General features: G+C 36.9%; 1 protein-coding gene across 7 annotated transcripts in view; it reads left to right on the top strand.

The window, feature by feature from the left end:
- The window catches only part of LOC145687887 (UDP-N-acetylhexosamine pyrophosphorylase-like), a 124280-nt gene that overhangs the window by 70693 nt on the left and 27063 nt on the right, over positions 1-26524 (top strand). For all 7 annotated transcript variants that reach the window (XM_081761406.1, XM_081761411.1, XM_081761409.1 and 4 more), the window contains exons 2-3: positions 10538-10671; positions 24376-24536. In XM_081761406.1, the coding sequence (XP_081617532.1) occupies positions 10538-10671; positions 24376-24536 (295 nt within the window). The remainder of the gene's footprint in view (positions 1-10537; positions 10672-24375; positions 24537-26524) is intronic.

Below are 26524 nucleotides of genomic sequence, written 5' to 3'. Positions count from 1 at the left end.
CTTTATGACAAAAATTAAAAATGCCACCTATAAGACGGGCACCTACCAGGACCTGTCAAAATTTGCGAGACTGTACAGTTATTTTGTAAGGAATTTCAGTTCTGAGAACTTGTTTAGAGTACGTTTGATTTATCTTGGCACATTTCCTGCCAATGGACTTGGTTGAATTTTAAAGTACTTTCTGCTAGCACTCACGTGAACGTTTCAATCCAATAGGCGTCTTATTGGCATTGTCGTGTAGATGACGTCAGTTGTCAGTCAGCCGATCAAATGAGCTCATTGCTATTTGGCGGGTATTTCAAGTGCTTAGTTGCCACACGCGAACAAGTGACTCACACTGATTTGTGGGTGGTGTGGCGTTTTGCCGCGTTTCCTAGCGTATTGTAATCGCAACTTAACCGTGGCATAGCAAGAACGTGTTGCAGACAGATCTATCTTTTAGGTGGGAAGCTTGCCAAAATAAAGCAAACGTACTCTAGGACACTCGTCTAGGAAAGTGGTCCGAGACCGACCAAAAGGTCTGCCCCCCACCCCACCCCACCCCAGCAGACAATTCTTAACTCTGCCCATGGTCACAATCGATATGCAGTGCCTTTAATTTACCGATATACGCATCCCGTAACACTTCTTGTGAATGTATTGTACCATTTTCTTCATGATCAACACCAGATAACGACCTGTTCAAATCTTTTCAAAGATCAAAAAATGTAGTTCATCCATGTGAGAGTTTCATACTAATATTTCTCCGATACAAATGCAGTCGAATCTAATAGTTACATTCTAATATATGACTAATGAAGCATAATTATTGTTTCTGTTAATGTGTTTAGTTATTTCATAGTTAAGAGCCTGACACAGGCCCTATCCAGAGGGGTCTAGGGGGCCGGGCCCCTCTAAATTTTTACTGGCCCCCTCTAAAATTTTCACGGTAGCCTTGCAAATGAACTATAACATGGGATGAACTAATATTTTTGGATCGGGCCCCCCTAACTTCCACCGGACCCGCTCTATATTTTCGGGCTGGCTACGGGCCTGGCCTGACATTAAAAATAGTACAAAATTTACAATTTTTCTTTTGCCTGTTTATTCAAAAGTGAAAAAAAAAAGATAATGAAATGCAACTTAACACAATCATAGATAATGCTATTCTACAACAGAAAATATGAATCTGAAGAATTTTCAGTGTTACCATCCACAGAAATTACACTGTTGCCAGAATAACATTTCCCCCAAAGTCTAAGTTAAGGCAGCTACTAGAGGAACGAACTCAACTGCATTTGATTACATATCATGTTGTTTTGGAATCGTGTGAACTACTTTTTAAATAATAGTTGTATGTATTTAGTTTTGTAATAAACAAAATAGTTTTAACATTCAGTTATTAAAGTTAAATAATAATGTTATTTAAAAAAAAGTAGTTTACAGGATTCCAAAACAACATGATACGTAATCAAATGCAATTAAGTTTGTTCCTCTAGTCGCTAACTTAACTTAGATTTTTGGGGAAAATGATATTCTGGCAACACTGTAATTTCTACGGATGGCAACACTGAAAATTCTTCAGGTTCATATTTTCTGTTGTAGAATAACATTATATATGACTGTTTTAAGTTGCATTTCATCATCTCTTTTTACTTATGAATAAACAAGCAAAAGAAAAAATGGTAAATTTTGTATTATTTTTAGTAAGTCAGTCTCTTTATTAGATATTTTTGACTGCCACAATTCCCTCAGTTTTTATATAGCCGAGTGGGAACTGAGAAACAGCGTTTACAATTATACTGAAAAAAGAACTTCGTCCTGGATCACTGATTGTTTGATTTCTAAAGAATTGTTAAATGTGATGATTCTCTTGTATAACGCCTGTTCGTCCAAAGGTTTGACGCTAATGGGTTCTATACAAATTATTGCAAAATTTTGCCCCTATTACGTACAAATAAGTTCCTGACAAATTATCCCACGCTTCTTGAAACGAAATGTTGGTTATTGTAACATCATAGCCTGTATGAATATAAGTATTTACATGCAACAAACTACTTATAGTAATCTAGTGTGAGAGGGAAATTAAGAAATATTTTTAATGAAAGTCAATAGAGCGTTACTTGCCAGCGAAACGTCTGTATACACATAAGTATATTTGTATATCCAGACATACCATCACGCATCATCAAGCCACGAAAATTTCTATCACGTAAAAGCTCAGATGCCAAGGAATTTTAAGTTTTCCTTCGTGCATTCTATTTTACTTAGTAAACTATTTACAAGAAAGAAAGTAAAATTGAAGAAATGTCATTTAATCATGATAATTAAGTTTTATAATAGTGCAAGTATGCATAAGTGTAATACTGCACTTAACAAACAAGAAAGACAAATGCATTTGTAAAGAACTACGAAAACAATAAAAGATCAATTGCACCTTAGAAAAAATCAAAATATATATATATGGATCCTTTGTATATCAAGTGTGCTCCAGATGGCGCTGCTGTCGATATGTGTTTTCCCATACCTGCCTTGAAAAAGGAGCGACAAAGATATGTAAAGGGTTGTTGTCACGTTTAATTTTTTCGCCGGTTTAACTGTGCCCTGTCTTGTTAGCTACTCTGAGTAGCCTATATGATCTTCACTCGCCAAGATCAAACGACTGAATGGCAAATTGGTAACACAGCCCAAGTCATTCACTTCTTTCCCCAGAGTGGAGAGAACGTTTCTTCCGTAAGAGGGCGGTGGGAGTGGGGCCGAATTATGTTTCACATATTTTTCGAGAGCATACTTGAAACAGAAAGGCTTTAGCGTAGCTGCAGTTGAAATGGTAGAGCACTGACCTCTAGTGCGAAAGGACCACACCACGTAAACCAAACTTCTTTACGTGGCGTACACGTGCCATTACTGTTTGATATTTCCCTTTAGCTTTTAGGCCATAACCGGGAACTTAATCGACCAAACACTTCAGTTCAGTTTACACTGTTCATGGATTTGTTTGAGTGTGTTTAATCTAAACATTCTAAGAGAAAGTCTTTTCTTTCTTTTTGTTTTTTTTAAATATAATTGTTCTACATTGTTACGCTATCTCGATGATAGTCTGGCAGATGAAAATGGAGATAAGTTTGAAATAACATATTTAGTTAATTGGATAGATATAAGTTCAGATTAGAGACGTGCGCAAGCAGATAAGATAGGCGTGGAAAATTGAAGTAGCGAATATCGCAACTTCTTTAGTCAAACCACGTTTCACAATGAAGGCAGTCACATGTAAATGCAAACAAGATACCGCATTATTTTGAAACCATTTTATCAACACACTTAAATAGTTCGTTAATGAATTCTCCACGTCTGTGTGCTTTTGTCTGTTTGACTGTTATTTGCGATTTGTTTTTAAATTGAGCCCTCCATTCGATAGACCAACGAAAACTATCTGACAAAGTAATGGAATTTTTCGCGTCACTCTTACCGTTCCCGAGATATTGGCCAAAAGTGACCAATTTCCAAAGATTTTAGGAGTCGTATCTTCGGACCAATAAGTTCTAGAGAAATGACATTGATGCTGATCAATACCAAAGAGGTTGGTAAATATTTTCTTATCAAATAGAACCGGCGGCCACTGGTTTGGCCAGTGGCCACCAGTTGATATTGGTACCAAAATGTTTATCATCCCCTTAGGTATTGATCAACACCAATATCATCTCTCTATGACTTACGCTAGTTTTAGACGGAAGCATTTATCGTAGCATTTCTCGTAGCATTTCTCGTAGCAGATATGCTGCCAAAAATATCATAAAATTCTATGGCATCAAAAGTATATGGTGCTTTTATACGGTAGCATTTTGATAAGCATCTTGTTGTGACGTAGCAAATAAATGACTGAAGAAGAGCGCAATTATAGCTCCGAAGCTAAAGCTATAGTGGTTGTAAGAACAATTTTCGCCGACGAAAACCACAAAGAAGTATATGGGCAAAGAGTATCCCTACTCCAACTCATTTTTCTTTACTACAATTCAATTTCCCACACAAAACAAAGAGCATGGATATTTGGCACAAAATATTTCGCTTCTTTCTAACACACCACGGCGCTGCAATCGGACCAGAAATGCTGGGGGAAATGCTACGAAATAGAGCAGGTTCTATCGAGAAGAAATGCCATAGGATATGCCATGGCATGGGAAATGCTATAGCATTTCCTACTTTACACGGTAGGATATCGATGATATGATTTTTGCTACGAGAAATGTTTCCGTCTAAAACTAGCCTTACCGTTCCCGAGATACTGGCCAGAAGATAAGTTCCGATTTCGGGAGATTTATTGAGCCATATCTCGGGAACCGTAAGTCAGAGAGATGATATTTTACGAGTTTTTTTGCGAGAAAGAGAAGAAGGTGCGGATAAAAAGCTTTACTTTTATATGTAGGAACAATCAGAGTTATCCTTCCCGCTCCGTCTTTCCATTCTTTTTAAGTTCGTTATGGCAATACTCTTGGAGCATTCTCAACTTTTTTAAAAAAGAATATTATCTAATTTCAACATGTGGAAGAATTGCACTGCTTATCTTTTTTCCATTCTTGCTCCATCCACATATACTTCTAATTTATGCTAAAATTACTTTCAGAAGAATTTTTTGGATGCTGTTGTATAATTGCTTAGACCTTCCCTGTAAACACTTTAAACTATATTGTGTAATCTGTATAATTATTGTTTACTTATTATGGAGAATAGGGAAGAAGGACTTACTCGTCATAACTAGGGAACTAATCAAGAAGTTAACTCGGTATTAGAGGAAAAGCCGACTAGTTCATTTGTCATTCATAACGAACTGTCACAGTAGTTCACTTGGTATCCATAATGGAGTAATGGAATAGCTCACTTACTATCCATATAGGAGTAATTTTGTAGTTCGTTCGGTATCTGCAGAGAAGTAACAAAATATTTCACTTGCTGTCCGTAAAGGAGTAATTAGTAGTTAATTCAGTATATGTAGAGAAGTAATGGAATTGTTTACTTGCTATCCGCAAAGGAGTATTTACTAGTTCATTCGGTATCCGTAGATAAGTAATGGAATAGTTCACTTGCTATTCGTAAAGGACTAATTTAGTAGTTCAATCGGTGTCCGTAGAGAAGTAATGGAACAGTTCGCTTGCTATCTATAGAGGAATAATTCAGTAGTTCATTCGGTATCCGTAGAGAAGTAATGGAATAGTTTACTTGCTATCCGCAAAGGAGTATTTAGTATTTAATTCAGTATCCGTAGGGAAGTAACGGAATATTCCACTTGCTATCCGTAAAGGAGTATTTAGTAGTTCATTTGATATCCGTAAAGAAGTAATGGAATAGTTTACTTCCTATCCACAAAGGAGTATTTACTAGTTCATTCGGTATCCGTGTATAAGTAATGGAATAGCTCACTTGTTATCCGTAAAGGAGTAATTTAGTAGATCATTCGGTATCCGTAGAGAATTAATGGAATAGCATAAAGGAGTAACAGAGTAGTTCACTTGTCACGCCCACGTGACTGTGACAGTAGTTCACTTAAGTTGACTGCGGTTAGAGCGTATGTGATTTGATTAGCCCCTGGACAATGGATATAACGTCTTCTGCCAAACGAGGATATTTCGTAGGAAAAGAGTTTATTTCATACATGAAAAGCCTCAAACAATTGATATCACAGTTTGTATGAGCTTTGACAGAGCTCCAGATAACGGCTGGTACTTTTCTTGTTTATTTGTAATTCAACCAAGACAATGGGAAAAAATTATATATATAAGTTTCGCTTATGTAGCTAATAAAAAACAGTATTTAGAGCCAGATTTTCAACATTATTAAGAGACAAAATTAAGTCCATTCCAATCATTTTATGCATTCACTACCTAAAGAAACCTAACATAATCTAGATTCATTCTCCAAAAATAATTACTTTTTCTCCGGAACAAAACATGCTATTGAGTTGAAATTTCTGTATGATATTCCACATCAATCAGGATTTTTTTAAAAAATATTTTAGATTTCTATATGGGGTGAGGAATTTTATTAGATTTTTTGAAACTTCAGTAAGGAAATTTCAAAAGGAAATTTGGAGTTAATTTGCTTGTTATTTCCAATAGGTACGTGATACCGATCGTAAAACTCCTGTTCAAAGAAAACTAGGTCTAAGTTGTCCCCTTGTTACAATTAGACAGCAAACTACGTCTACCTAGTTACTCCAACGATATGACATTTGTCTGAGAGTTCGAAACATCAAATTACACTCCCACATCTGATATATCAATTTTGAAAAGGGACGTCACACTGCAAACAAGCATATTATTTTTATAATTTAAACATACATTTTATAATGCAGATACAAGCAAATAATGTGCCATATATATATATATATATATATATATATATACAATATATATGTCGTACTTCTTGAATCACCCAACCTTTCTCGATCAAATTTTCAACATAGATGAGGTTAGAGACTGAGGCGGTTTTTATAATTTTACTTGAGGGTACAACGTAGGGCACGGGGAGGATAACTCTTGAACCACGTAACCGATCTAGATCAACTTTTCAACATAGATGAGGCTTGGGAGTGGGATATGGTTTATTATTTCACTTTAAAAGTGCAACTTCGGGGAGGGAGAGGTGGAGATATTTAAAAATGATCAAAAATAACCGATATTAGTGTTGAATCCATAGTTTTCGTGGTCGCAGAGATGAGCAGTGACACTTCCGATGCCGTTTAAATCCAAATTCAGTCCTTTATGTCCAAAATGAAATGTATGCTTCCCGTGCGAAGAGCGGGTATTCTGGTAGTATATGTATAAAAATCACAAATTCTGCTGCTAGATCTCAAAATTCTGCTTAACCGAGAAAGGAGGAAATATCAGAATTAGATTAATGCCTAATAATAATAACAATAATAAAATCACGTTACTGATTGTTAAATATATTACATAAATGACACTCATATCTCCCAATAATGGGATGTTCCTTAGTCTATGAGGAGGATATTAGCACAGAACCTGCTATCATGGGATTCTGTCAATGAGACAGGACGGTTGCTCGCCCTTTTTAGCTCATATTTGCCATACAGTAATCAGTGTGTAGAATATTTTTAATTATTTCTTTATTGCTTGTAAATCCACTTGTTGTCGTGGACTATGGACGCCCTGAAGAGTTTCAGTTTTACATTCTTTATGAACCTAGTTTTAGTGGCGCTCACGAAGAGTTTCAGTTTTACATTTTTTATGAACCTAATTTTAGTGGCCCTCACGAAGAGTTTCAGTTTTACATTCTTTATGAACCTAGTTTTAGTGGCCCTCACGAAGAGTTTCAGTTTTACATTCTTTATGAACCTAATTTTAGTGGCCCTCACGAAGAGTTTCAGTTTTACATTCTTTATGAACCTAATTTTAGTGGCCCTCACGAAGAGTTTCAGTTTTACATTCTTTATGAACCTAGTTTTAGTGGCCCTCACGAAGAGTTTCAGTTTTACATTCTTTATGAACCTAGTTTTAGTGGCCCTCACGAAGAGTTTCAGTTTTACATTCTTTATGAACCTAGTTTTAGTGGCCCTCACGAAGAGTTTCAGTTTTACATTCTTTATGAACCTAGTTTTAGTGGCCCTCACGAAGAGTTTCAGTTTTACATTCTTTATGAACCTAGTTTTAGTGGCCCTCACGAAGAGTTTCAGTTTTACATTCTTTATGAACCTAGTTTTAGTGGCCCTCACGAAGAGTTTCAGTTTTACATTCTTTATGAACCTAGTTTTAGTGGCCCTCACGAAGTATTTCAGTTTTACATTTTTTATGAACCTAGTTTTAGTGGCACTCACACAACGTACTAATCAAATCATGTGATTTTGATTGCCTATAGAATACTGCACAATGACTTCCAAAACACTATAATAATTAAAATCCTTCAGATGAATAACACATCAAGACTATAGAGACACATATTCGATTCTTGGATTAAGAATAAAAACAAGTTGATTGCATATACAATCAATTAGTGTGGGCTAACCGCCAAAAACAAAACTTGTCAATTCTAAGATCTTCGAAGATCTCGATATTGGTATATGTATATTAATAGCTACATGTAAATATAAAATGGAGGAAGTAGGCATGCATTTTGTTAAAGAAAACATATGTAATAGAAAATAAATTGAAAAGCAGAAAATTCAAATAAATACAAGAATTTTAGTAAAATAAAAATTGGAACAAAAAGATTGCGATCTTGGCCAAGAATTAGTTTTTGGATCAGGGGCTACAAAATTGTTGAACGGCCCCTAAATTGAGTTTTCTATTTTCTACGGAATAAGCACATTATGCTGAGTTAACTAATAGTTTGGGTCTGGCTACACCATATGTAGTTCTCCAGATATACGGCGTGCAAGAAAATTTTTGACTTAAATATATTGGATCTTTTGATCCAATTGGATAAGGGACCAGGAAATTATTGAACGGCTCCTAAATCGAGCTTTCGTATTCTGTACGGAATATCGGTAAGCACATCATACTGAGTTAAGTGATAGTTTGGAGTTTGTTACACTGTATGTAGTTCTCCAGATAGAAGGGGACACTCCGTCGAAAAAGTGCAAAAAAGAGTTTTCAGGCCAGCCATCAAGGTTTTTCTGGGTTTTTCTCATTCACCCAGGCAAATGCCGGGGTGGTACGTAACTTATAGGCCCCAGACCGTTTCCTTCCTTCCCCAAACCTTTCTTCCTTCCCTTTCCCCGGATAGTGTGCTCGTCGAGGGACGTCATCCCTCAAACGTGACGGGCTAAATGACCATAGATGCCGAAAGCCCATAAATCTAAACCCTAAATCTCCAGATATATAAGGTCTACAAGGAAATGTTTGAAATATATATTGGATCTCTTGATCCAAACATGAAAGTAAAAAGTTTCGTTGAGTCAAAAATACACTGAAGCTTACCCCCGCTTTATATTGAACACATCCAGTGTCACTCTCACAGAGCCAAGATTTTTTAATAAATATTTTACTCATTCAATTTTCCTGAACCACTAGTAATTATTATTATTATTATTATTATTATTATTATTATTATTATTATTATTATTATTATTATTATTATTAAAGAAAACGATAGTTGGAGTGTGAAAGTGTTCTAGAATGTTGATGACGTAAAGCTGGACTAATTAATAATGCATGAATGGCTTAGGGGATACAATGCATGCTATTGAAGGAATGTGTCTTTTCTCACGTAATTTAAATCGTAATAATTTCTATAGTATATGCAGAAAATGCTAATGGAGTTCTTTATTGAACAATTGAATGTAAATGCATTCATTCCCTTTTATGGTACACAACAACAGTAATAATTCTTTCGTACTTCCACGTAGGCTGGCAGTTAACGCGCGTGAATTTAAATTGTGCTTTCCCAAATTTGATTTTTGGTGAGTGAACAAGTTTCCCGGCGTTGAATCGGTATCCTTGTTCAATTGAGAGGCTTCCTGGATTAAGAGCTAATAAACTTCAGTCTAGAAAATCAGAAATAACTGTACTGTGCGTCACTGAAACGTTCATTCATTACAAATCTGGTTGACTATAGTGGTCGCGAGAAGTCATGAAGCTTGACCTAGGTTTACCTATATTACCACTTAATAGAACGGGAGGGTGTGTCCTGGTCGTTAACACCCGCCCATGAAATGTTGCCAATGTCGTCTCTCGCGCTGTACGGAGAACATCTGAGGGCACAGTGTTCTCAGATATCCACTAAGTTTCGTTTTATTATTATTATTATTATTATTATTATTATTATTATTATTATTATTATTATTATTATTATTATTTTGCTGTTATTATTGTTATCATTTAATTTGAATAATTGCAAATGTTCGGTGTTATATGCATTTTCTTTTTCTATCGCTCGTTTTTTCATGTCTTCTAAGTTTGACAACGTTGTTGGTGCACTTCTTATGTTTCACTTTTTCTTAAGAGTCCCTATCACTGCGACATTAAAATACCGACAATTTTTCAGTAATTATGTAATATCATCGAATAGATAAAAGATAATCAAAAAGTGGATCAAGACCTCCCTGGACGATATTATTTTGCATGGTGTACCGTTATCACGAGTCACCTAGTAGCTTTCCGTTTGCAGTTATTTAGAAACGCGAAAATAAATGCCGATTTTCTAAATGGCGGAAAATCGAAAGCAGATAAATGAGTCATGATAACGGTATCTCACGCAAAATAACATTGTCTAGGGAGGTCTTGTTCCACTTTTCGATTATCTTTTATCTATTTGAAGATATCATATAATTACTGTAAAATTAGCGGTACTTAAATTTCGCAGTGATGAGGCCTGCGTGCGTTCGGAAGGCAACTCCACGAATCGTACCGAACTTTTCCGATGTATCACACGTGAGAGAAAGCAGTTCTATGATTCGTGTAGAGCCTAAGCTTCACCGACTCTTCGCGGACACTATAAAACTCTTCGTCAGGGTATTTCCAGGAAGCCTATAGTTTTCTTTTAGCTTAGTTTAGCACTCCTTTCATGTTATATTAAGGGTATTTATTCTTATGTGTTTATTTTGTAGGCATACCGTAGCAATATGATGGACGTTGAGATTTTGAGGAAGAAATTAGCCGAGTATGGTCAAGAGCACCTCCTTCAACATTGGGATTCACTGGACGACCAACAAAAGGAGGAGCTGTATAGCGAAATCGAAGAGTAAGTACGCGCATTTTTCTTTTTTTTTCTTTTTTTCTTTTCTTTTTTTATTTCTCTTTTTTTTTACAATTACTTGGAAATTGCTTTACAGGAAACAATGTTAATAGCAAATGTATAGCATGGCCAGAAGGCAATGATTAAATAGCTGGACACATTGACTTAGAAATCCGGACTTTACGAACATTACTACTACGCATGGAACCGACTTTCTTCAAATTCTCAAAACCTTTTCAGCTTGGTGTTTTCACACGTTCGAAAAGTTTTAAATGACTTTTTATCAACAGTTGTACAGTTCTTGAACATATCTGAGGTTGCTACTTCTTGAAACACTTTGCATTCTTACTTTACAACTTACAAAAATGTACCGACAATAATTTGCAAATTCTGAAATGTCTGAGTCTGAAGCCATCAAAAAACAATGGAAAGTTAAACATTTATGATGAGACAACTGAAAAGCAGGACAAATGAACTCGACTACTAAGCCAGACGCTGGACAGGACCTCAAAAAGACGGACTGTCCGGCCAAAAGTAAGACATATGGCCATCCTACAAGTGTACCATAGCACAGACACCTCATAATTAGTACACAAATATTAACTAAAACCTTCACAAAATTTAAAATAATTCTCCATCTTATCAGTTACTGAGCTCTACAGTGGTGTCAACTATAGACTGAAAATTCACAGTGCGCTTATTTTTTTTTACGGTAAACTTGGCAACATAGGAAGATGGAGCTAGAGAATTATTAGCTAGCGAGTAATTAGTGTCAAGGTGACCAGAATTTATTACTTGCAAAAACGGGACGCATACGAATCGGCCGGTCTAGGTCAAAACCCCCACACTCAAGAAATGTCAAAACGCCCACACGATCGGTCATAACCCCCACACAAATGGACAAATCTCCCAAATACACGAACGGTCATAACCCCCACAGCCAAAACCCCCACACTCAAGAAATGTCAAAACGCCCACACGATCGGTCGTAACTCCCACACAAATGGACAAATCTCCCAAATACACGAACGGTCATAACCCCCACAGCCAAAACTCCCACACTCAAAAAATGTCAAAACGCCCACAAAATCGGTCAAAACTCCCACACAAATGGACAAAACAGCCACACATAGCAACGGTCATAATCCCCAAATAAATGGACAAAACCCCCACACAAATGGTCAAAACTCCCACATGCAGAAATTGTCAGAACTGCCACACAAATTGACAAAACCCCCACACAATCGGACAAATCCCCCACACTCTGAAATGATCGTGATTGCACGTCTTTGTTGCGGCTCTTTATGACGCCCACTTTAGTGTTTCTGTCATTAGAAAACAGTGCAAGAAGAATAGTTGCAACATCAGTTTAAGTGGAATAAAAAATGTTATTAAAAAGTACAAGGGCAAGACATGCAACCAGGATCATTTCAGAGTGTGGGAGATTTGTCCGATTGTGTGGGGGTTTTGTCCATTTGTGTGGCAGTTGTGACAATTTCTGCATGTGGGAGTTTTGTCCATTTGTGTGGGGGTTTCGTCCATTTATGCGGGGATTGTGACCGTTGCTATGTGTGGCTGTTTTATCCATTTGTGTGGGAGTTTTGACCGTTGGAGGTTATGACCAATTACCAGTGTGGGGGTTTTGGCTGTGGGGGTTATGACCGTTCGTGTATTTGGGAGATTTGTACGTTTGTGTGGGGGTTATGACCGATCGTGTGGGCGTTTTGACATTTCTTGAGAGTGGGGGGGGTTTGGCTGTGGGGGTTATGACCGTTCGTGTATTTGGGAGATTTGTACGTTTGTGTGGGGGTTATGACCGATCGTGTGGGCGTTTTGACATTTCTTGAGAGTGGGGGGGGGGTTTGGCTGTGGGGGTTATGACCGTTCGTGTATTTGGGAGATTTGTCCATTTGTGTAGGGGTTATGACCGTTTGTGTGGGTGTTTTGACATTTCTTGAGCGTGGATGTTTTGGCTGTGGGGGTTTTGACCGGTTCCCGAATCGGCGACCAGGGAGGGATTTCTGACTTTCAGATTGCATTTTGTGACAACAGTGTTTCCAATTTACAAAATACACAAGTAAGAGTGATAACACAGCGTTTCTAACTTAAGTACTACCCAACAATACTTTTAACTACTTGGGGGGCGCGGTGGCTCAGTGGTAGAGCGTTCACCTCCGGTGGTTGGGATCCCGGGTTCGATTCTGGCTCGCGCCGTGTGGACTTTGTGGTGGACAAACACCGTGCTCGTGGGTTTTCTCGGGGTTCTCCCACTTTCTTCATTCCACCATTTCACTCATCTCTCATCATCACCGTCTCCTTTAGCCTAACTGGCATAACCGTGGGACGTAAAACAAAGATTTCATTTCATTTCACTTTTAACTACTTGAACACACAGAATTCCCACTCAATTCCCACTTGAACCACAGAACACTCAATTTCCATTTGGACATTCAGAAGTTCCAGTCGGCTGAACTTTCCTAGCGAGTGTTGGTACGGAAGAGTGTAGATTGTAGAAGTTGCATTGACTATTTATATTTTGGATAATAATTATGAGACACCTGGGTTATTTTTGCTTAAAAACGGGACATTTAGGCGTCCCGTTTGAGAATCAGGATAAAAAACGGACAATGGTTGAAAAAAGGGACTGTTCCAGTTAAAACGGACGTATGGTCACCTTGATTAGTAGCTTTATCGCGTGTTTCTTTTAAAAATATACATAACTCCCAGCCCATTTTCTTTTAGAGCACTTCGTAAGGTAACGAAAGTGAGTGAAGATGGGTAAGTGTAGAGTATGTGATGGCTCAATAATGACACCTTTCAATATCATGTCTGTTTTCTCCTAGAAAAGAGATTTTCTAACATTTACCTCCGTCAAGTAATTCGCTTTTATTCTTATGCACTCAATGTGCCTTGAACAAAAAGGCTTTCTAGTTTTGCGTGCAGAGCGTTCGTTTCTGGTATGCTTGATGGCAGACTCTGAAGATTCTGGAAATTTAACACTTTGGATACAAACCTGAGAAGGGTTTCAAATTCTACATAATGTGCCATTGTTCATATTGCATAAGAACATAAGTTACACATACAAATTCGATCAATAAAGTATTGCTTTACTTTTACGTACATTCTCTTTAGAATAATAGTTTCAAGCACCCATCAGAAATTGAAATAGAGTATACGCATACAAAGCGAATGAATGTTATAACTATCGCTTCATGAAAGTAGCCCTTAGCCATAATTTTTTGTGTTGCTCAGGGAAGGCCTGTAAGTGCAGTGTAATCAGATTTCCGTCTGATCTTTTCCCGTTATTACTTCTTTCGCGTATTACTACTTTAGTTATACAGATAATTATCAGAATAATGAAAACACCTGAGTTGATAACACGTCAGGTGTCTGGGTTGGCAATGGTCAGTTGGCGACAGCAGGGTTGGGCTGCTGGTAAAGGCGTGTTACGGAAAACTCCGAAGCACGTGACGAACAGTAGAACAAAAGTGTGCAGTGTACTTAGTACATTGTGATGGTGTACAATGAGCTACCTTTCTGATTTCCAAAGAGGGTAAATTGCTGGAACTTGGTTATATGGCGCGAGCGTGACGAAACTGCCAAATGTTTTGAATTCGTCGCAAGTAGCGATGAAAATTTTCTTTCATTGTAAAACTTTTCATTTCACTCGATCTCACATCCTTATTCTACCGTAAACTTTATTTGTAACAGAAGTCCAATGAAAAAAATAGTTACATAAAGTGGATTGTATCAATTCTTCATTTCTGAATAAATATATTTAGAAAATAATGTAATTTTCCACAGAGTTGGTCACTCAAAACTACAATATCGACGTTTTCTAAGTTTCAAACGTATAACACAATGTCTTCTGATAACTTTACTACATTTTTACGTTTACATAGTTTTATCTTATATAAATAAGTCGGGATAATACAAAGTACCTACCGTAAGGTTTTCTAACTCACTTCATGGCCTTATGGAACCCGGAGGTTCAATGCTGCGTTCACAAAAGCTCTCCAATGACTTCTATCCTTACCCAACTGGATCCAATTTCTACTTTGTATTCCTATTTCTGCAATATCCATCTTAATATTGTCCTCCCATCTGCGCCTGGATCTTCCTAACGGATGTTTTCCAATTGGACTTCCAGTTAAAACTTTGAAAGCGTTCCTACTTTCTTCTATTCTGGCTACATGACCTACCCATCTGAGCCTCCTAGATTTCATGACCCTAACAATGTGTAGTAAGCGATATAAATTATGCAGTTCCTCGTTATTAAGTTTCCGCCATTCTCCATTCCCGTTCCTCTTGTGTCTGAATGTTCGTCTCGGGATCTTTTTATCAAATACTTTCAGTCTACGTACTTTCCCTCACAGTAAGCGACCAAATTTTGCAACCATACAGTACAACAAACACAATTTACCTAATGTACTACTTTTAGTAGACAAGAAGTAGTGCATAGGTAAGTATTTTTCTTTGGTTTCAAGCGGTATCTTACCCATGTGACTTCCCTCAGGGTCCCGCCTTGTTAACAAACGTGATTCTGTTTAAAATGCCGTGGCTCCCACCTCTGTTTGAAGGATAATAATCTTGCAACCAGAGGAAATTTTAATACTTTGACTTGAAATAAAGACCTAATTCACCAATGGAGACTCACAGTTACCTGATTAAATACCACCTATAAAAGAAAAACCCAGAGTTTTCCCAGAAGCACGTGAGTGGTCAGTATTTTAACAAGGCCCTTCGGAAGGCCTAGGGTGAAATAGTTATTTTCGTGTTTTTGAATTATTAAAATAAGAAGACTAGCTGCACAAAATAGTAATCACCAACTCAAGTCCACTCATTTGATTCCTTAACAAACACCATGACATAATATTTAAGAGTTATGACCAAGAAATATTCAGCATTTGGGGAACTTCAATACCCGTACTTTGTACACAATTCTGAATACAAATTGACAGCAATGATAACTAAGTTACTGGTGGTGACAGCAGGCCCGTAGCCAGCCCGAAAATGTAGGGGGGGGCGGTGGAAGTTACTGGGGGCCCGATCCAAAAATATTAGTCCATCCCATATTATAGGTCATTTGCAAACCTACCGTGAAAATTTTAGAGGGGGCCAGTAAAAATTTAGGGGGGCCCCGCCCCCCTAGACCCCCCTGGATACCGGCCTGGGTGACAGTTGTTTTGAACTTACTTGTATTCGTATTTTAATACTTTTCATTAAAAAGGGAAATGAAAAATACAGGGTGGTTGTAAAGTCAGTACCTATTCGTAACAATGAATATTTCAAAAAGTAAACAACCTATCATAGTTTCATTTCCATTGTATACAATATTAGGGTGTACCATTTAGTTGTTACACTCACGGCTCTTCTTAGCATCTCAACTGGAACATTTGCAAACACTTCACGGATATTTTGTTCAAGACTGTTAATATCCCTTGGTTTAACTTGTACAATTATTCCTTAGCCCAACACGAAAGGAAGAAGTTGTATGGAGTTAGATCGGGGCTGCGTGCAGGCAATTCTGTCCAATTCTGCGACCAATTCATCTGCTTTTACTGAAATCCGTAGCTAGGCGGAGCTTCATCTTGCATGAATAACAATTCCCTTCCATTTTCCCATTCTTGAATCACAGGCCATGTATACGTTTGAAACATCTTCAAGTATCGTTCACCATTCATGGTGTTGCGTAACATGTATAAACCAATGAATCTGATAGACGTCATTCCACACCAGAAGGTTACCTTTGGTCTTGGTTGCATTCTTTCCACTGTTACATTTGGATTAAAATGTGAACAATAATGACAATTGTGACGGTGTTTTATTGTCTTAGGGTTAAGAGTTACATTCCTACCTCCCTCTTGCCTCCACCATCTCTCCACATTCACCACCGAACTCCAAACTTTATACCTGGTATCAATTTTAGCTCTGTCTTCTATGCTGTATACACCAGCCATTTTGCGATTGTCACTAGATCAAATTCTGAGTTCATAAATTGTAAATCTACACGCCTGCTAGAGCTAATGCTAGTTTCTAGGATAATCTAAATTAAAAATAGGTATTGAATTTACAACCACCCTGTATGTTACAATGATTCGTTGACTTATTTGATTAGCTTCATATCATTAACATTTTTAAATACAAATATTCCTGCTAAATAAGTGCCCATTTTGAATGTTCATTTCTCAGTTGTAGAGACGGCAGTTGTCAGTGGTAGCAAGTATTACATGGAGTCGGTATACTGTATCTTGTTCAAGAGAGGCAAAACCTGTCCAATGAAAAGTGAAGGCAAGGATGAAAGTAACAGCTCGAACACAATTAAAATGGTTGCTAAAATCCTTTTAGTTGTTTTATTACGCTGTTATCGTTTTGTAGTTTACTACATTCCAACGGAAAAGTGGTCTCATATTCTGCGTGAATATGGAGTTCAAGGACAGCCATCTTGCTAGAGAAAACTTTGAATGGGTATCACGAACAAAAATCTAACGGAGATGTATTGGAAAGAGAAATCTGCACACTTGCATTTCAAGTACATGATAATGAAAACTTCTTTTTGGAATAAATGGGTTTCTTTTATAGTTCTCTCGAGAAGAAACGTGCAGACATTTTCCTGAGTAATCGTATCATGCGAAATCATGTAATTCGTGACATTTTCTCTGAGATGATGCTATATTTCTTTAAAGAACAAAATGTCTACATAATTGTTACTCGTTTCTTGGAATTATTCCTGATATTTTTAATAAGAGGAAACATATAGAAAGGGCGCCGATTTCTCTGTAACTTTAGGGGGTCCATTAAGATGTGTGTTTGGTTGCAGATAGGGGTCCAAGAAGGCATATATGAGGATTTTAAAACAAATTGAATTCAAATTATGCCAAATTTTGTATATTCATTAAAATACATATAACAATACATATTCACAAACATATGGGGGGCCCAGATGAGTATTGGGGGCACGCCCTCCCAGTATCTCACCCTTGACAAGTATTTCAACAAATGAATGATAAAACGTAATGCCACAGTGTCTCATTTTCGACTACGGGTTTGACGTCCACATTAAATACTTCAATAATCAACCCGCGGGCGTCAATCCTACCGGAGACATCGGGGCCGTGTCCCCCAATATTTGAACATGGTTTTCGATCACCCAATATTTCTGCTCTGCGGAAACTGAAGACGTATCTTAGGTCAACTATAATCCCCCTTCCCCCCCCAAAAAAAAAAAACATGTAGCAGTTTGTTAAGTCCACAAAACAATATTAGACCAAGTGTGTGTAAAAAAAGTAACACAAAATTTGTTTCCAATTGTGAAAAACGGCAGTCAGTTTTTGTCCCTATGAAGGTGAAAGTGGAATAAACTGTAAAGTAACAAACTGCTTTTGTTTAACTAGTGAGGACCAGCAAAGCGAGTTTAGTTTAGCTAAAAAAAAAATGAACTATTTTTTTAAACTATACATTGTTGAGTCTCATTTACGTTAATTGTAGGCTTGTAAGCCTAAAACCTGTTTTCAAATCTTTTTTAGATCTGAGTATTTAGTTCACACTACCTTTCATCATTATTTTGTTTTTGACATGGGCCTACAGTTGGTATCATTTGGGTTTAATTAAAATTGTAAAACAAGGTTGAATTTCACTGTTTGAATAAACAAACAATCTGTAAAGTGTGTGTGTGTGTGTGTGTTTAGTACTAAATATTCCCCTCAAAAAACTATCAAAGGTAAAAATAAAACACAAAAAATTAAGTTTTTTTTTGTTTTTTAAGCCAAAAATGCTTTGGAATGCAAGGTAGGAACATATTTTTTCTTCATAGTTTTCCGAGGAAGGACCCCGGTAGTGTGTCCACCCCAAAGTTCATGTGCTGCAGACGCCAATGAATCAACCAATGAATTTCTCATTTCTGCGCTTTCCTTGTTCCAAAACCTAAGCCTGTTATGTGTACCAAGGAATAGCCCCTTCGCAAGCACAATTATCCGAACCCATCGGAACTCGAACCCTGAATATTCACTTGGTAAGTTGTTGTCTTACCAACTAAGCCACCGTGAGTCTATGTAAAGTAATGCATTAAAGCTTGAAAAGTTTTAAACTAAGGGAGACGAATGATTAAGGCAAGTGAATGATGGTGGGAGAATTAGTGGAACGAGAATGTGGGAGGAAACGGAAGTACTCCGAGAAATCCCACGGACACGATGCTGCACACATCCATTATACGTACAGCGACTATTGTACAAATATACGGAATCCTTATGTTTACTACGTAAATCAGTACTGAGCATATGTTATTCATATTCCACATACTTTTCCTCTTTAGATGTTACATCATGCCGTTGCTGGATGTCTGACATGTAACAGTCTTCTGTATATTACATACATATACGTATATTACATACATATACGTATCCTACATACGTCAGCTGTATGTTACATACGCCCATCTGTATGTGAGATCCTGACCGCCTATATACAGTTCTTTCGTTCGTACAGAAAGTACGTTTATTCGGAATACTTATACGGAAAGTATGTTTAAAACATACTCTTTCAGTTATACGTCTGCTCTACGTTAAAGTCCAAAAACTGCAGGATTTACACATGTAACCTACGTTTTTACGTACGCCACGTAGTTTTTTCTCAATGTACTTGGCCGGGGAATCGAACCAGGGTGCACGAGAGGTAAGCGCTCTACCACTAGCCACCTTGCCCTCCCCCTAGTGCATTAATTAATAAAACCAATAAAGATAACTGGAATTATTCTAACTAAAAGTGTATTAACAGTAGATGCTGGGAAAGAATATGAGTTAATTTTCATGTTGTTTGATAGGAATATATCTGTTACTCTTCTATAAAAGTTATGATAAATTGTTTGGAGTACATTTTTTTAAGTGCCAAGTGAAATATTTGACTCTTCCTTAGAAGAAAACGTAAACATAAATATTCTATTACAAAAAAAAAAAAAAAAAAAAAAAAAAAAACAATATATGGACTCGTCACGTAAAATAATAGCAGACTTGAGTACGCAAAACTTCATATGTTTCTTTTTAAAAGCTTTATATATTACAATCAAATATAAATAGTGGTCTCTAGATAAGAACTTTTACCGTTATTTTTTTTTCTCTTGTTCGGTAAGATTCCATTCTTGCTATATGTTTTCGTATAGACAGAAACGAGAGGGGGGGAAATGAGTATCGACTGGCAACAAGAGTTATTGACAAAAGTAAAAAGAAAAATCATCGTTCAATGACACGTTTAAAAGATCAACAGAGAAAGGCTAGGAAAAAAAAGAACACTTTCTTTGTTTATCCACAAAAAAACTTGTTACTAGGTGCGTATATTCTGCAACTGGTCCTCCATTTAATTTCCAGGGATGGGGCGGAAAGTTATATCGTTCCTCGGAGCGACAAATTTTGATTTGCTTTGATTTTAATTTGGCGTCCCTTTCAGCAACGAGGCTATATGAGACATAGACCCTCAGTTTAACGTGGAATCCGAACCACATGGGCTCCGCCGGGAATCGAACCCGGATTCCCCCACGCCACTCAGAGCGACAAATTGCTTAAGGCCGACTCTGTTTGGGAATCTTTATTAAAATGTTTTAAACGAAACATATGCTGGACAATTTACTGTTTTCAGTTTTCTACTAGTGTCTAGTCCATAATAATACTAAGTTAGTTACTCAATAGAATAGCGAGAAATCGTTGGAAGATCGACCTGGCACAAAGAATAAATATTATATATAATTGACGTTGTTGGTCCAACCAAAAAGCATTCTGCATCGTTTGCTTGCTCAAGATATGTATAATATTCAAGTCTTAAGGGAAAGACAAGTGACTTGGGTTGCCTTTTTACAAGGTGGAAAAACCCAATGTATTCTGCCATTGTTCTTCAGACATGAAGCCTATAGTATCATGACACTCAGCTATAATTCTCTTCGTTGGTGAACGACATTCCAAGTAAACACTCGCACGCTTTAACAATACATTACATATTTTGTGAACTCTGTGTACAGCAAACCCAATGTTTCATCCCTAAGAATCCAATAACTTGTCAAAGAGTGTGTGGTGAAAAGTTCTTTTGATTGAGGTCATCACATTTCTTTTACACTGTATTCTTTCTTGACTTGTGATATTACTAGCACAAACGTAAGGAAATTAAAGAATATCGTGTTTGTGGTCCTAAAATTTGATTAGATTGCTTGAGTTCTTAATACCTTCTTTTTGATAATACGTATATTCCTGGACTGGGAACCAGGCCAATAGCCAGCTCAAAAATGTACGGGGGGGGGGGGGCGATCCAACCATATTACACTTCATCACCATATCATAGTTCATTTGCACGCCTACCGTGAACATTTTAGAGGGCCAGTAAAAATTTAGGGGAAGCCCGGCTCCCCTAGCTCCCGTGGATACGGGCCTGCTGGAAGCTTCCAAACTGCCTACTCGAAAAATGAAATGAAATCTTTGTTTTACATCCCACGGTTACGCCGGCTAGGCTAAAGGAGACGGTAATGATGAGAAATGAATGGCATGGTGGAAAGAAGAAGGTGGGAGGAAACGGGAGAACCAGAGAAAACCCACGCACATGGTGTTTGTCCACTACAAAGCTCACGTGAGGCGAGCTAGGATGGAACCAAGGACCCCGCGCACCAGAGGTGAACGCTCTACCACTTATCCACCGCGGCCCCAACTGCCACTCGAACGAGCTAAACGTTAGTCATAACGTGAGGTATGATTAGCTAACAAAGGAGGGTCACGAACTGGCTCCGCTGAGGTAAGAACGAGACCAATATGTTTGCATTTGACATGTTATAACTAGAAGAACCCCAAAGTTCTACGTGCCACCGGGCGGGATATCGTGAGTTAGAACATAGAACATTTGTCTCACCATTTCCGATTTATAAAAGTGGCCATGGACTTTTCAATTAAATTTTTGTTTACATTTTGACCCCCGCCATTTTGCATAGGGTTGTCCTAGAGAGCCGAGATTTACTCCATCTTTCATTTCGCAATAGCTATCAAATGATGTGCTACTTAACCCCTCTTGCCATCTAAATCTTTTGAGTTGAACTCCGTCTGGGACCCTATGGGGAACCCTGGGGCTATTTTTTTCTTTTTTACTCCAAAAAGTGTGCCCTTGAAAATGATGGGATATATGTTCGTCGAGTTTTCCATCTACCCAACCGTTTCCGAGCAAATGATCCGGTTCAAACTATTCTCCCAGTTATCAGCTTTTACATTACAAAATATGTACTAACTCACGATGTCCCGCACGGTGGCACGTATAACTTTGGGATTCGTCTAGTTATAACATATCAAATGCAAATACAATGGTCTCGTTCGGATGTCAGCGGAGCCAGTTCGTGACAATCCCTTGTAAGAAATCGTGAGTTGATTGAGTGCTGTGAGCAGTAGGTCGAATAAACCTCGCGTAAATTGAATGTGTGCATTCCAAAAGTTATATATCCTGGAAGATTGTTCCATTGATAAAGGGGGTGCGGTGGCTCAGTGGTAGAGCGTTCACCTCCGGTGCTTGGGGTCCTTGGTTCGATCCCAGCTCGCGCCGTGTGGACTTTGTGGTGGACAAATACCGTGCTCGTGGGTTTTCTCGGGGTTATCCCGTTTCCTCTCACTTTCTTTATTTCACTCATCTCTCATTATCACCGTTTCCTTTAGCCTAACCGGCATGACCGTGGGACGTTAAACTTAAAGATTTCATTTCATTTAATTTTGTTCCATTGATATACTCCTGCTTACATAGATGTCCCTATCAGTTTTAGTCACGAAATGATTTTTTGCACGTCCCTCTAGGATTGATCTCAATTTTTGCCTCTGTGCTTCTCCTACGATGACTCTAAGGAAGAATTTCTGAAGAACTAAATTTAGCAGTTACATATTATACTAAGAAACCATCACTATTACTTCATTCTAATTGATGAGGAATGTAACAACTTAATAATGTGATATTTTGAAACTTTCAACGTTCAACAAGTTTTGATAATGAATTTGTTATGGTATGTCGTTTGGGTCAAATGCCCGCTCTACACAATATGATTTTTATATGTATTCATTACCGGTACATTGACAATCATATAAAAGCTTCTTCTAATGAAAGTTGTTTTGCAAGTCATTGTTGATCTTGCAACATGTATCTCAAAAACAACCAATCAAAATCGCCACCAACAGCTTCCTGAAAGACGTTGCACCAATAGAAATAGTTATCTCCACACGGACAGTGTAGCCAACGTCAAGGGATTTCAGATATAACTTGACATACGACATATTGCATAAATCAACGACGAAATACTGTAATCGTTGAATTGGATTAAACTGAATATTCTGTTCAAGTTAGAGGAAACTAAACTGAAATTCGTTTATCTATTTCAGAGGCTATTAGAAGAAAATATCCAGAAGACTACACTTTTAGAGAAAAAAATATGTAACTAATAATTACACTGACAATTGCTTTTTCTATGGAAGCATAATGTTCGATCGTCAATGAACTGTGATCTTCGTAATGTAATGCTAAAAGAAAACAAAAAATCTATTTACGTTTTAATCTGATACAAATTACTTGAATGCAAAGTATAATATTCAAAACCACTATTTATGTATATTTCACCGTTTGAAGAGTAGATGGGGTTATTTTGGGGTTTAGATATATCTTTTCCTTTATTGGAAAGCTCTATTCATATGAATAGAATATTTTGGAATTTCGACAACAAATATCTTTTGTTTGAAAGCTTGGTCCAAGCAAAGAGGATAATTTAGAGCCTAGACACAATTTTTCTTTTATTGCAAAATAATCATGTGAGTTTTGGAACTTTGGTACGATTTATATTTTCTTGGAAAGCTTGATCCAAAAATTGGTTACCACATATTTATTAAATTAATTTTATCATATTCACATGATATTGAACATCCCAGCTACAGTGAATAGGCCTATTAGTACAAGATTCTTGAAAGATAGAAGTCGCATCATCTGTAATTTCTTTCAAAATACCTGAAGAACAAAAGATAAAATCAATATTTCAAGAACATAACATTTCAGACCTTAGAAAGTACTAACATGGAATGGTAGAAGTTTTGATTACGCTGTTTATAAGTGAAAATCTCGTCATGATTCGTTTATATGACTCCATAATATAATCGCATTTTATTTCTTATCTATAAATATGATCAAATGCACTCTAACAATGCACTCTGTAGTTGTAAGAATCAGAAGTGTGATTAAATGCCACAATATATAAAATCTTGTGATGATATTTCTAGATATGCGGTAGTTTTATAATTACAAGTACCACAATTGACATAGTTGTTATTATCATAAAACTGACTCCAACAACAATACATTTTGTTGATCCAGCTATATTTTTTTTAACCATATAACATTGTCCTCCCAACTATAACTATTGCTGGAGCCATATTTTGCATTCAATCATACTTCTGGTTGTTCCAACTACGTATGTCGTTTTTAGAGTGTGAAATTTTATCACTGCATTTCATACTATGATGCTATGTTCTCGAAATTTGAGATTTGTCTTTCGTTCAACATTTTTTTTTTAAAGTGAAATGATGCAAATAATTTGTAGTAGCTCATACATTAACATATTCACCTATATAAAAAAGGATATGTGCGATATAATATGTGTCATTAAAAATTACTTTGAGGACTTCTTGAACAGTAGTTTAAATGGAACAATTGATTTCTGAATTGCAGGATTGATTTCGATGAGGCTATCGGCTTCTTCAACAGAACTGTCGAAGACCGTTACAAGGATAAGGAGCAGCTCGATGATCGTCTTCAGCCAATTCCATCCGAGTTGCATGAAGCCTTTGTCCGATCTTCCGCAGAGAAACTGAAGGAATATGAAGCGAGAGGTTGGTGGCACTTTTTACAAATATCATTATGTTAAGGGTGTTTACAAAATGCCACAAAATACAAAGTCCACCAGAAAAATGTATACACTCTTTGTCATCTGTTCTGAAATTTAAGTATGTTGTAGAATGTTTTTTCTCCCAACAGATGTCGGCATTGTTTTCAGTTAAAATTATGTTGTAGTACGGTGTCTCGCTCAACAGATGTCGGTACTGTCAGGACGGTTAGTGAGATAAGAAAATGGCAGGAGCACGCCTGACGTTCGAGCAGCGTGAAGTACGTTTTGAAGTGTTTTTATCAGGTTTGGGAATGCCATCAGAATACAGTCTCAGTGGAGAGGCAGTTTGATACCGAACCACCAACCCAGTTAACAATCAAACGCATTGTTGACAAGTTTGAGGCCCATGGAACGACGAGCGGTCGCTGCAGAAACAGCGGTCAATGTATCAACGCAGACCGATGCACATGCCTCTGTAATACTCTGGTGAAGATTCTGGAGCGTCTCAACTGAAAACAATTGACAATGCTGACATCTGTTGGGCGAAAAATCATACTATAACATACTTAACCTCCTGAGACCCTGCGTATTGCAAACAATACGTTTTTCGAATGCCCGTCATGGCTACGAATATTTAAGAACATGCCCGAATCTCGGTTATTGTATTCGGGAAGTGTAGAAATTACTGCAGAAAAAGCAGCTGGTTTTTGTTTTTACCTACAGGTGGCTCTATTGTCTGCTGAAGGCGGGAAGAAGACAATTGGGGTTATGGACGCATCTGATCCAGGTACATTGATTGAATAATTTCTCAGAAAATAAAATATAATGCAGTAAATTTCAAATTTAATGATTTTCATATTTTATGCTTATATTACAAAGGGAAATATACAATTTTCCTTGTGTATTTTATGCAATACATAGCAATTTGAGACCCAAAGTACTGCATACAATTCGACCCATTACCGATCAATAGAAAAGCAGTATGACAAAATGTTTTTTTTAAATATGCACTATTGGGTCTATTGTTACCTAATATACAAAATTTTATCAAAATATCTTGACAAATAAATGCTCGGGTCTCAGGAGGTTAAATTTCAGAAAATTGTCAATGCCAGTATCCTGATACAAGATGACAAAGAGTGTATACATTTTTCTGGCGAATTCTGCATTTTGACAATTTTTGTAATATAGGCCTACACGTAGCACACAATTGAAAATAATATTAATACAACAAATGCACAATGCTACATAATCTGAGTCATGTCTTCAAAAATATGATTTATTGTTGAACAGTACGTGCCACTCAACAGTTTGCACACTTATTTCTCAATAATAGTTTCTTCACATACATTATTCTATTTTATTTCAGTGAATGTTAAATCTGATTGAATTTTTACCATCTCAAAAAGTAGGATGTGGTTTTGGAGAACACATTAATGACCATAACATCTGTTCATAAAATATGTTTTAAACTATTATAAATACACATGACAGCGTGTAATGCAATGTAATTGTTATTACATAACTATTACATTGTAATGATAAAATGTTAAGTAGTGTATTGGAAGTAGTATTATTCAACAAATCTATATCAATTTTGTTAGCATTTGACGGGATAACACTTTCAAAGATGGAACGTAAATCAATCGGTAGAGTTTACGCAGTGTTGCCAATTTAGCCATTTTATTACTATATCTAGCCATTTTAACATGATTGTCGGACAGCAAAAATGTAGTTTAGCTATTAGCTATAAATCTGGCAAATTCTGCATTATTTCTTATTTTTATCTACTATTTGTGCTCAGCAATATATATAAGTATTTTCTTCAATCAAAACATACTTTAAAATACAAATAAAAACAACTTAAAGTATGACCTACTTTGCTAATCCTTCTGCTTTCAGTAGTGCTTGCTTAAGTTATCACATTACAATCTACCTTTACTTTTATTATTGCTTACATGTCATGATTTTAGACTTACCACCTTAGAAATG

Source organism: Thermobia domestica, chromosome 6 (assembly GCF_964235325.1).
Source record: "Thermobia domestica chromosome 6, izTheDome1.hap1.1, whole genome shotgun sequence".
In the NCBI taxonomy this organism is placed as follows: Eukaryota; Metazoa; Arthropoda; class Insecta; order Zygentoma; family Lepismatidae; genus Thermobia; species Thermobia domestica.
This window is presented reverse-complemented; position numbering and strand designations above follow the sequence as displayed.